The sequence below is a fragment of the Salarias fasciatus genome, chromosome 3 (assembly GCF_902148845.1).
Source record: "Salarias fasciatus chromosome 3, fSalaFa1.1, whole genome shotgun sequence".
NCBI classification, from domain to species: Eukaryota; Metazoa; Chordata; class Actinopteri; order Blenniiformes; family Blenniidae; genus Salarias; species Salarias fasciatus.
In genome coordinates, this window is record NC_043747.1 from 25,802,456 (window position 1) to 25,814,212 (window position 11,757).

The following is an 11,757-nucleotide window of genomic DNA, read 5'->3' on the forward strand; positions in this document are numbered from 1 at the left end:
CAGGTGAAGCATTCCAGTTCATCTCTGCCTGCCGTACCTTCAATATCGAGGCTGCCTCAGACACTTTGTTCACGATTAAAGCTAGGGTCGACGATCTTGGAAAACTAGCATGTAGCACGAATGTAACATCTCCCCGAGGCTCAGCCCAGCTCCCACCCCATTGGAGGAGCTCCCGTTGGGAGCGAACGCACTGGACGCGGTAGTGCAGCGCGCGCGGAAGCGCCACGCGCAGGGAGTTTGTGATCGCCTCCAATGTTATTAACCATTCTGAGTGCCCGCACACAACGCGCATAGGAGCGCTGCGCGCCCGCTCCGCTTCCTTCTATTTTTCATGCGAGCCGCGAGTGCCAAGAGCGCCTTGGCAACGCGTGCGCGCACTGAACCAGGGCCAGTGCACGCCATTGAAATGTACGCGCAGGGGGCTGGTAGAACGGCGAAGGGATTTGATTGGTTCCTGAAGAGCGGTCCGCGCCTTACGATTGGTCGGAGTTTTTACTGTCCTTTGGCCGCTACAGTGGTCAGATTTTTTCCGCACCTTTTTCCGTCCACATAATGTATTGACTTCTCCCAGGGGGCAAGGAGTATTTCACTCAGTATGACAAAAAGTGCTTTTGGACAACATCGTCTACCCTAGCTTTAAGCTATCCATCCATCCATTTTCTACCGCTTATCCGGGGCCGGGTGGTGGGGGCAGCAGTCTCAGCAGGGATGCCCAAACTTCCCTGTCCCCAGACACTTCCTCCAGCTCCTCTGGGAGGATCCCAAGGCGTTCCCAGGCCAGCCGAGAGACATGGTCTCTCCAGTGTGTCCTAGGTCTTCCCTGGGCTCTCCTCCCGGTGGGACATGCCCAGAACACCTCCCCAGGGAGGCGTCCAGGAGGCATCCTAACTAGATGCCCGAGCCACCTCAGCTGGCCCCTCTCGATGTGGAGGAGCAGTGGCTCCTCCCTGATGACTGAGCTCCTCACCCTATCTCTAAGGGAGCGCCCAGCTACCCTACGGAGGAAGCTCATTTCGGCCGCTTGTATCTGGGATCTTGTCCTTTCAGTCATGACCCAAAGCTCAGGGCCATAGGTGAGGGTGGGAACGTAGATTGACCCGTAAATCGAGAGCTTCGCCTTTCGGCTCAGCTCCCTCTTCACCACAATGGACCGATACAACGACTGCATCACTGGAGCTGCTGCACCGATCCGCCTGTCAATCTCACGCTCCATCCGTCCCCCACTCATGAACAAGACCCCAAGATACTTAAACTCCTCCTCTTGGGCCAGAGTCTTTCCTCCGACCTGGAGGGGGCAGGCCACCTTCTTCCGGTCAAGGACCATGGCCTCGGATTGAAGGTGCTGATCCTCATCCCTGTTGCTTCACACTCGGCTGCGAACCGCCCCGGTGCATGCTGCAGGTCCGGGTTCGATGAAGCCAACAGGACAACATCATCTGCAAAAAGCAGAGATGAAATCCTGTGGTTCCCGAACCTGACGCCCTCTGGCCCCTGGCTGCAACTAGAAATTCTGTCCATGAAGATTATAAACAGAACCAGTGACAAAGGACAGCCCTGCCAGAGTCCAACATGCACCGAGAACAGGTCCGACTTACTGCCGGCAATGTGGACCAGACTCCTACTCCGGTCATACAGAGACCGGACGGCCCTTAACAAGGGGCCCCGGACTCCGTATTCCCAGAGCACCCCCCACAAGACACCACGAGGGATGCGGTCGAATGCCTTCTCCAAGTCCACAAAACACATGTGGACTGGTTGGACAAACTCCCACGAGCCCTCGAGCACCCTATGGAGAGTCTAGAGCTGGTCCACTGTTCCACGACTAGGACGAAAACTGCATTGTTCCTCCTGAATCCGAGGTTCGACTATCGGTCGAATCCTCCTCTCCAGTACCCTGGAATAGACTTTCCCAGGGAGGCTGAGGTGTGTGATCCCTCTATAGTTGGAGCACACCCTCCGGTCCCCCTTTTTAAACAGGGGGACCACCACCCCAGTCTGCCAATCCAGAGGCACCGTCCCCGACCGCCACGCGATGTTGCAGAGTGTCAACCTTGACAGTCCCTGCACATCCAGAGACTTAAGGTACTCAGGGCGAATCTCGTCCACCCCCGGTGCCTTGCCACCGAGGAGCTTACCGACCACCTCGGTGACTTCAATCTGACGATTAAGTTAAATTCAGAATAATCATTTTCATTCAGAATGAGATGTTTACTAGAGGATTTAATTTTTATCCTGAATTAAAACTCAAGATATGTATCCAGTGTTTCCAGAATGTTGCCATGTAAATACATAAAATGTTCAGTTTTGTTCGGATTCTAGATCATTTCTCTTCTATTGCTCATCCAGATTAGAACCTTGAGGTTTCTTTTTTAAATTAACTTTTCAGAAACCTGAATCTTAAACTGAGGATTCATTTAACTCCTTTTACTTTGGAAGTGATCAGTACCTGCTCAACTCGGCTTCCTCTGGCTCCCTCCAGTGGTCGAAACTCTGAACTGCACTAATTTATCACCAGAGATGAAAGAAAATCAGACATCAGCAGTCACACTGTGGTCTCAAAACATTTAATTCAACATCATTTAACAAAACCACAGTGAGAAGAAAATCAGAGCAGAAACTTTGATTTCCCCCAGTCTTTGAGGAAACATGTTGCTAAGACTTTATTTATTCTTCTTTAAACATAAAAAACCTGCCAGGAGTGAATGTCCCGTTAAAACTGATCCTCCTCCTCGTCCCGATCACCTGATGGTGCGGTACATCATGAAGTCCACGGTGGTGCAGCGCGGGAACTTCCCGATGGAGCTCTCCTCCACCGGCGTGTAGACCTTGATCTGCCGCATGTGCGTGTCCCTGCCGTTCTGGTGGTTGGCCAGAACCGCGATCTGGATCATGAAGGTGCTGATGGGCTCGTTCGTCCGCTGGAAAGCAAAAAGAGGATTTGAAAAAAACATTAACGGACAGATTGAATCGTGATGTTCTGGATCTGGACGGGACGGTTCCGGGGATTCCCTGACCTGGTTCATGAGTGAGATGTGGATCCATCCGCTGGGCTCCACCATCTCCAGCTGCTGCAGAGACCCAGACCAAAGAGACGAGGAGTGTCAGCGCAGACGCAGAAACTCTGACCTTCCCGGGTCGCGGAGGACTTACCCGGACCTCCTGAAGATTGTGGAAGTTGTTTCCGACCCGGACCGAGATCTTACTGGGCGTGTAGCTCTCATCTGACTTGTAATCAGCGTAGATGCAGAGCATCTTCACCGTCGTCCTCCTCCTGCAACACAAGTTGAAGAAAGACTCTCTCCCAGGTCTGTTTGAGGGTGCTGGCATGTTCTGGATGTTTTGTTCCCAGATTCTGAAGGTTTTACCGGACGTGGATCAGAGAGCGTTTCTTACCTGAACTGGATGTTGACCAGGTGAGGCTGAGACCCGTCGGACTGCCAGTACGTCTCCAGGTTGTCGTCTCTCAGCTGGTCCACTCCGAACCCTGAACACAAAGCAGGCAAGATGCTCAGGATCAAACATACAGGGGAAAACGCTTCAGTTGATCAGAGGGATGGGTCTGAAGTGTACCAGGTTTACAGGAGGACAGGGACCACACCGCCTGGGACCCGATCTCTCGCACCGTCCCGGTCCGCTCCAGCTGCTTGGGGTCAGCGCCCGGTGGGGTCTTGCTCGGCGTGGCCATCCTGAAACCAAAGAGATTTTAAAGGAAGAGGCCTCAGATCGATGGAAGTCACTGAGTTCCTGACTGGAATGGGGATTTCAGATTTCTGGATCTGTCACTGACATTCACAGCTCTCAACCAAACTCCATTGTAAATGACAGTCTACATATTAATCAATAACAAATCGATTATAATGAGTGGGGCAGATTATTTAAAAACTATCAACATGGTTGCGTCTTCAGGGAAAATTCGGCAAATATTTGACACAATTATAACTTTTTATTGCGGATAAACATGCGTCAAATGTAGAAATGTGTGGTTGATGTCGCAGTGCCAATAAAAGAGAAACTGGGGAAACGACACACATCACCATTCATATATTAAATCGATGTGGTGTTCAGACAATAAATATGTTTAAGTGACACGTCGTTAAGTTTGTTTTTCAGCGTTTTAAACTCATGCTAAGGATGCTAAGAATTCGGCTAAAATTGCACGGAGTCTGGATGAGCGGCGCGGCTAAAGCTGCTAGCATTCGCCATTCTGGATAAAAGCTAAACTTTCCTGCAGGAACGAGAACTTAAAACTCACGTTAAGCATCAGCAGGAGCCTCCGGTGTGCTGTTCCGGTGCATCAGAGGGCAGCCGCTGGGTTAAATAAAGTTACAAACGGGTTTTCTTCAGGAGACAGCAGCGACGCTTCAAATTGACTGGTGCGTGACGTCATGACGCCGCAGGTCGCACGCCGGTGACGTCAGCTCCCGCCATCTTTCCAGCCGGCTTCCAGGAGAAGAACACGTTGCTTGGAAAAAAAGAAGTTTCGCCGAGTTTTCGCCCCCCAGACGACCTTCCTCGCGTCTCTTCTGGCAGCCGCGCTCCGGGAGCAGAGGAGAGGTGAGCTTTCCCGGGCCTCGTCGCTTTCGCGCCGCCGGCGTTGGCTCGGAAACAGACGCCGTTGGCGCAGCTGTCAAAGTGTGGGGCCTGCGATGCTATCGCGGAGCTAGCCGTTAGCGTCAGTCATACCTAAACTCAGGCACACATTAAAGAGACACATCCAGGCTTCCTGTTCAGCTCTAAACGCGTCAGATTAACCCATCCGGCCTCGGTAGCGGCGCTACGTTACTGTCTCGTTGATAAACTTTCCCACGGCTCCTGTCTCCCCTCCAGGAAAATACTGCGTCTTCATTTTTTCACCATATTTCACAACCCAAACTCCATTCGATAAACGTCGAAATTAATGTTTTTTAGATTATTTTCACGCTAAATCCCACGTATACCGCACGGTCTGCGGCGGTTCGTGGATGTGGAGACCCGCGGCTGAATTCGGCTGCTGAATCAGTCCCAGATCAGCAGGTCATCTGAGGACAAACCCGAGTTTGATGCTCGTCGCCACCGCCCGTCACGTTGCGGCTGAGCGAGAAAAATCCCACTAACCAGCAGTGACCATGTGACCTGTGTGTGCTCTGCTAATGCCGATTTAACCGACAGCAGTAGCGTGGTCACTTAAAAAGGTTAAAGTCACGCCGTGTGGGATATTTATGAACAGAGGTGAGGGGGGACCATAATGCCCACTTTTTAAATGGAGTCTGGCTGGCTGCGTTGAAAGACTCCTGAGGCCTCAGCATGGAAAAATACAGCAGTCTGAGGCGAAGTGAGGCTGGGAAGCTTTTCAGAGGCTGGTGTGACCCTTTGTTGAAGATATCCCGCCTCGTGTGACTCATCAGAAACAACACCGTCCATCATCTTGTCTCTAACCCTGTCCGGTTATTTGTCCCTCAGCTCCACAGGCGCTCCACGTCCATCACTCCCGCCCGGCGCCATGGCGGACAAAAACACCCGTATCGCCATCGTCAACCACGACAAATGCAAACCGAAGAAATGTCGCCAGGAGTGCAAGAAGAGCTGCCCGGTGGTTCGAATGGGTGAGCGGCGGCGGCGGCCGGGTGAATCTGTGGGAAGCTTTTCCACCTCAGGAGGGTTAATGTGTGTGATTGTGTGTGTGTGCAGGTAAGCTGTGTATTGAAGTGACTCCACAGAGTAAGATCGCCTGGATCTCGGAGTCTCTGTGTATAGGCTGTGGAATCTGCATCAAGGTGAGCTGAGCGCGTCGCAGACGAGCCCGAGCTTCTCCACGTTGTTCGCATGACGCCGACGCCGGTGTTCTTTTTTTCTCCTCTCCCTGCAGAAATGTCCGTTTGGAGCGTTGTCCATCGTCAACCTGCCCAGCAACCTGGAGAAGGAAACCACACACAGATACTGCGCCAACTCGTTCAAATTGCACCGGTATGACCAACCGCGTGGCCGTTTCCGCTCTCGACAGAGTTCTCACTCATTCTTCTTTACTTTAGCACTTCAGCTGATAAGCAGAGTTGCTCAGTTGTGTAACTGCTCCAATGCCAACTGCTACATGCTAAAGAGCTTCGTATGTGTGTGTGTGGCAGGCTGCCCATTCCCAGGCCCGGCGAGGTTCTCGGGCTGGTGGGGACCAACGGTATCGGCAAGTCCACGGCTCTGAAGATCCTGGCCGGGAAACAGAAACCCAACCTGGGAAAATACGACGTGAGTGTTCAGCCACCAGGACCCCCTCTGGATGAAATGCTCCTGACCCCGATCGCTGTGTTTGATTTTCCCAGAATCCTCCAGACTGGCAGGAGATCCTGACCTACTTCAGAGGCTCCGAGCTGCAGAACTACTTCACTAAAATCCTGGAGGACGACCTGCGGGCCATCGTCAAGCCTCAGTACGTGGACCAGATCCCCAAGACGGTCAAGGTGAGGCGGCGCAGGGTGGCGGGGTGAAGCGGAGGTCTGGTCGGTCGGGGCGTCGGGTCTGAGCGGCGTGTTGCTGTGACTCTGTCCGCAGGGCTCGGTCGGCGCCATCCTGAGCAGGAAAGACGACACGGAAACACAAGACATCGTGTGCGAGCAGCTCGGTGAGGACCGAGGAGTTGAACCGCCGCCGCGCTCGTCCCCGTCCCCGGCCTTCACGTCTTCCTTCTCTTCCAGATCTGAGTCACCTGCGCGAGCGCAACGTGGAGAACCTGTCCGGAGGCGAGCTGCAGCGGTTCGCCTGCGCCGTGGTCTGCATCCAGCGGGCCGACATGTGAGGACACGCCCCCCCCCCTGCCCCGCCCCGCCCCGCCGCCGGGCGCTCGCCGCTCTGACTCTCCTCTCTCCTGCCCGCAGCTTCATGTTCGACGAGCCGTCCAGCTACCTGGACGTCAAACAGAGGCTGAAGGCCGCCATCACCATCCGCTCGCTCATCACTCCGGACAGGTAGGGGTGGCGGCGGGCGCACGGCAGTGACTAAGATCCAAACCAGGGATGCATGAAATATTGCTGTTGATATTGATCGTTTTTTAGCCTATCAGTATCAATTTTGGTAATTTTTTTAACATATCAGCCGATATCTGTCACTTTCCAACGTATCGGCGTTGGCCGGTCGTTTCTCAAAAGGTTTTATTGGTCCAGTAAGTAAAACTGCTCCTACATGAACATGTCACGTTTGGGTCAGAGTTGGGTTTTTTTTTTTGTTTTTTTGTTTTTTTTTCCATGGTTGCTTCCTCGAACCAGTTTTTCAGTGTTTGGACATTTAGCTTAAAGGTGGAATACAACATTTTCTCGAAAAGACGAAGCCCCACGTCTGTTACTCACTTTTTGAACAACGCGCATGCGCCAGACCATCCGCCCGGCTCTCCTGCTTCTCCCAGAAAACGCGGAAGTGTACGAGCGCGATCTCCTCTTCTCCGGCGTGCACGGCTCTGTACAGTTTCTGCGATCCGCCTCGCTCATAAATAAAGCTTTTTTTTCCCGAAACAGTTACAGTTTCATTATGTCAGACTCGCCATCGGTAAGTACGAGCTCAGAAGCTCACCGGCTACATAAACACTCTGAATGCGCAAAAGGGAGAAGCTGATTGGGCGCAAGCACGGAGAACCGCCTTACGAAAGCAGCTCGTCAGAGTGATTGACAAACAGACCCACCAATTATTTAGGTGATCCACCCGGAAATCAAAATGTTGTATTACACCTTTAACATTAGAATTTAATGTGGAGAATTGACCCGGACTGCAGTGTGTGTTATCAATAGGGATGTAAATATGGATTTTTTTTTTTTTTTTGGACCGATGCCAATTTTTTTCCCCATCACCCCGGGTCGTTGGCCGATTTTGGAGTGCAGATTGTCTTGAGCCGATGCTGCTTTTGCTCCCTCAATTTACATCAGAAAACGACGCAGTGATGACAAATATTACAGATCTCAAGCTTAAAATAAGAAGATTTATTGAACAGTAAAATATTATAGCAGCTTTGTTCAACTTTACTTTCAAATGAACTAAAAGTGTTTGGCGCTTTTAACCCTGCAGGTGCGCTGCAGAGTCTTCTGGCAACAAAGGGCTGCCCGTGTATGCCTGTCTGTAAATCATGCCAGGGAAAAATAAATGCGCGAATCCACCTGTGTATCGTAAAAAACTCAAATATTGGCAGATATGTCGGTCTATCCTTGGTTATAAATAGAATGTGTGTATCGGAGAGGTCCTCACGACGTGCGACATGATACTGAGCATAAAGCGTAAAGCTGAACCTGTCAGTTTGATATTAGACGGATCTTTATCTGCTTTCAACAATTAGCATAAATTGCCGCTGCTGTTTGTTTTCTAGTTTAATGCTTCCTTCATTAATGAGTCTGATAGAGTTTCACATACAGCGATAACATCAAGACCTTTAATTTCTGAAAGTCAGATTTTACTTTCAGCGACTCGGAGCGTCGCCGTGGTGTAAACGCAGACCCAGACCTCGACCCCGCCCCTGCTCACCGTCTCCGCTGTGCTGCTTTCAGGTACATCATCGTGGTGGAGCACGACCTGAGCGTGCTGGACTACCTGTCCGACTTCATCTGCTGCCTGTACGGCGTCCCCAGCGCCTACGGGGTCGTCACCATGCCCTTCAGCGTCCGGGAGGGTGAGACGCGCTCGACATGGGGTCACGGGGTCACCGGGTCAAAATTAGATCCTCTAAAACCAAACACTTCAGAGACCTCAATCCAAACGTGAGGCATTCAGGGACTGTCTGTAAAGTATATTATCTCCTGATGAAAGTAGGATGTTCAGGGACCATCGGAAAGCACATTATCTCCTGATGTATATGAGGCGTTCAGGGACTTTCTGTAAAGTGTTAGTATCCAGCCGTTAGAGGAGAAAAGCTGCGGTGAGGCGTTCAGGGAAGATCTGCTCCTTGCTGCGCGTTCAGAGGCGTGACGCTCCGCCCCGGCTCCCCAGGGATCAACATCTTCCTGGACGGATACGTTCCCACGGAGAACCTGCGGTTCCGAGAGGCCTCGCTGGTCTTCAAGGTGGCCGAGACGGCCAACGAGGAGGAGGTGAAGAGGCTCCGGCACTACCAGGTCAGCTCAGCGCCGTGGAGTCGCTCAGACCGACGGCGCTCGGTTCTCGGTTCCCTCGCCGCGCCGTTTTAGTTTCTGATCTCTGAAATGTGGCCTCCGCCTCTCCTCAGTATCCAGACATGGGCAAGACCATGGGCGAGTTCACGCTGGACATCAAGGGAGGAGAGTTCACCGACTCCGAGATCATGGTGATGCTGGGAGAGAACGGTGAGCACACACACACACGCACACACACACACAAACACATCCAAGTTTCATCCAGAGATTTGATAAATTGACGTTTTGGCTCTTTTTAAATAGTTGTACATGTTTTTAATCATTATTCATTTAGGAACTGGAGTCATTTCAGGGTTGGTTTGTTCAAAACGGGGCCTGAGTGTGTGTGTGTGTGTGTGTGTGTGTTTTGTGTTCAGGCACGGGGAAGACGACCTTCATCCGGATGCTGGCTGGAGGCCTGAAACCCGACGGAGGAGGAGACATTCCCATCCTGAACGTCAGCTACAAGCCTCAGACCATCAGCCCCAAGTTCAAGGTTCAGCCTCAGACAGGAGAGCGCCAGTCCCCCAGCTGGACGGAAACACACACACTCACCTGTCTTTATGTGTGTGCAGGGCAGCGTCAGAGCTCTGCTGCACGAGAAGATCCGAGACGCTTACACACACCCGCAGTTCATCACCGACGTCATGAAGCCGCTGCAGATCGAGAGCATCATCGATCAGGACGTAAGAATCGCCGCGTCCTCCCAGAGCGGTCAGCTCGGTGGACAGTCCCTGAGCTCGTCCAGCCTGGACCGAACGGGAACTTGTTCCTTTTATTTAGTTCTGAAAGTCATCAGGATCAGGAGCATTCGACTCGTTATGCCTGAGTGTAAATTAGTAGTGTGTAACAGAATTGTTTCAGCTCTCTGGAGGAGCCGCCCGTGTTCTGACTCTTTAATCTTGACGTTCGGACCTTTAGAGCAGGTTTAGAATGCTGGTCAGAGCTCCATTCAGCCTGGAGAGCCGAAATTTCCTGGAGGTTGAAAAACGACCTCGCCGAGGTCGCCGGGGTCACCTGACGCTGCAGGACGTCAGGTGACCCCGGCGAGGTTGAAACCAGGTCGTGAAACGGTGAAACTCCTCCTTTAGGAGCGATTTGAGGCTGACTGGACTCTGGAGGGACGGACCGGTTCAGGCCCGGTTTCCATGGCAACATTTCAAATAGAGACATTTTTTTTTATTATTCCAGCGTTTCCGTGGAAACAGCGCGTCGCAGAAGTTCCATGTACATGGCGACTGAAGTCATAGTTTCCAGAAGACTAGTTTTCCTCCGTTTCCATGGAGACGGAACGTTTCCAGGAATCTCCACCCTGTGTTGCGTTTTCACCTCGTCGTCGCCGTTTGAGTTTCCGTTTCCCGTCAGCGGACTGACCCCGCCCCCTCCGCCCCCCCCCCCAGGTGCAGAACCTGTCCGGAGGCGAGCTGCAGAGGGTGGCCCTCACGCTGTGTCTGGGCAAGCCGGCCGACGTCTACCTGATCGACGAGCCGTCCGCCTACCTGGACTCGGAGCAGAGGCTGATGGCCGCCCGGGTCATCAAGAGGTACGGCGCTCCCGCCTCACGTCCGCACAGCGTGGCGCTCACCGCCCCAAAACCAACAAACACAAGGAAACAATAAACAAACAAATTCAAAAAAAAGAAAAAAAAGTTAGACTTCTACATATCAGGGAGGGATGGAAGTTTTCACAGCTCTTCTAGAGGTATGAAGAGGAAAGGCTGACGGCAGGGAGCTAGCGCCGTTAGCCCGGCGTAGCAGTGACGCCATGTGGCCCCCGCAGGTACATCCTCCACGCCAAGAAGACGGCGTTCGTGGTGGAGCACGACTTCATCATGGCCACCTACCTGGCCGACAGGGTCATCGTGTTCGACGGGATTCCCTCCAAGAAGACGGCGGCGAACACGTGAGCGCCGGCCGACCCGCTGCTTCACCGAGCGTTTTAGAGTGGGGTTAACGTGTGTGTGTGTGTGTGTGTGTGTGTGTGTGCCAGGCCTCAGAGTCTGCTCGCCGGCATGAACCGCTTCCTGTCGCTGCTGGAGATCACCTTCAGGAGAGACCCCAACAACTTCCGGCCGCGCATCAACAAGCTCAACTCCATCAAGGTGAGCGGGAAAAACCGGCTCCCTCGCCGCCACCCCCGACCCCAGCGGTCTGACCTTTGACCTCTGCCTCCCCCCCCCCCCTCCGCAGGACACAGAACAGAAGAAGAGCGGGAACTACTTCTTCCTGGACGACTGAGGCGGGAGGCGGAGTCATCAGAGAACCGCCGAGAAGGAGGAGCGTCGCTTCATCATGACTCAGCAAGTTTTAACTCGAGCAGAATAAAGCTGAAGCTTGAACCCAGCAAGGCCCCGGCTCTGTCATTACACACACACACACACACACACACACACACACACACGCTTCAGGTGAAAATGAAGCGTTTGTTGGTGGTTTTTACACATTGTAAAAATGTTTAATTTTAGTTATGCAGATAAAGAAAACTCACCCAGTTGAACATGAACACAGCAGCAGCGTTTCCCACCAAACAGCCCGGTATGATTTATGACGGCTGTGACTCCCAGGAGACGACGCTTTTCAAAATAAATCTCAAGTTCTATTGAGTCTGTGAAATAATTTAAAATTCTTCGTATCTTCACAATATGTCAAATATTAGTTCAAAA

At 52.4% G+C, this 11,757-nt stretch overlaps 2 protein-coding genes across 2 annotated transcripts; one reads left to right on the top strand and one right to left on the bottom strand.

Moving 5' to 3' along the window:
- Positions 1-2,548: 2,548 nt before the first annotated feature.
- Positions 2,549-4,407, bottom strand: LOC115381751 (anaphase-promoting complex subunit 10). Its single transcript, XM_030083345.1, has 6 exons — positions 4,253-4,407; positions 3,571-3,686; positions 3,394-3,484; positions 3,151-3,271; positions 3,015-3,068; positions 2,549-2,918 (listed from the first exon to the last, which is right to left on the bottom strand). Exons 2-6 carry the CDS (start codon positions 3,683-3,685, stop codon positions 2,739-2,741), a joined length of 561 nt encoding a protein of 186 aa, XP_029939205.1. The 5' UTR covers position 3,686; positions 4,253-4,407; the 3' UTR covers positions 2,549-2,738.
- Positions 4,408-4,416: 9 nt separating this feature from the next.
- LOC115381204 (ATP-binding cassette sub-family E member 1) lies at positions 4,417-11,432 on the top strand. The gene is made up of 18 exons (XM_030082476.1): positions 4,417-4,554; positions 5,440-5,582; positions 5,668-5,753; positions 5,846-5,943; positions 6,102-6,219; positions 6,294-6,431; positions 6,523-6,592; positions 6,666-6,762; positions 6,846-6,935; positions 8,496-8,617; positions 8,935-9,059; positions 9,170-9,266; positions 9,473-9,591; positions 9,671-9,781; positions 10,496-10,638; positions 10,875-10,997; positions 11,085-11,196; positions 11,285-11,432. Exons 2-18 carry the CDS (start codon positions 5,480-5,482, stop codon positions 11,330-11,332), a joined length of 1,800 nt encoding a protein of 599 aa, XP_029938336.1. The 5' UTR covers positions 4,417-4,554; positions 5,440-5,479; the 3' UTR covers positions 11,333-11,432.
- The last annotated feature ends 325 nt before the right edge of the window (positions 11,433-11,757 follow it).

Coding starts and splice junctions, on each gene's coding strand:
- LOC115381751 (XM_030083345.1), bottom strand. CDS start 3,685: ATGGCCACGCCGAGCAAGACCCCACCGGGCGCTGACCCCAAGCAGCTG. Junction 3,485..3,570: donor CCTGTCCTCCTGTAAACCTG/GTACACTTCAGA, acceptor CTTTGTGTTCAG/GGTTCGGAGTGGACCAGCTG. Junction 3,069..3,150: donor ACAATCTTCAGGAGGTCCGG/GTAAGTCCTCCG, acceptor GGGTCTCTGCAG/CAGCTGGAGATGGTGGAGCC.
- LOC115381204 (XM_030082476.1), top strand. CDS start 5,480: ATGGCGGACAAAAACACCCGTATCGCCATCGTCAACCACGACAAATGC. Junction 5,583..5,667: donor CTGCCCGGTGGTTCGAATGG/GTGAGCGGCGGC, acceptor GTGTGTGTGCAG/GTAAGCTGTGTATTGAAGTG. Junction 6,220..6,293: donor CCAACCTGGGAAAATACGAC/GTGAGTGTTCAG, acceptor TGATTTTCCCAG/AATCCTCCAGACTGGCAGGA.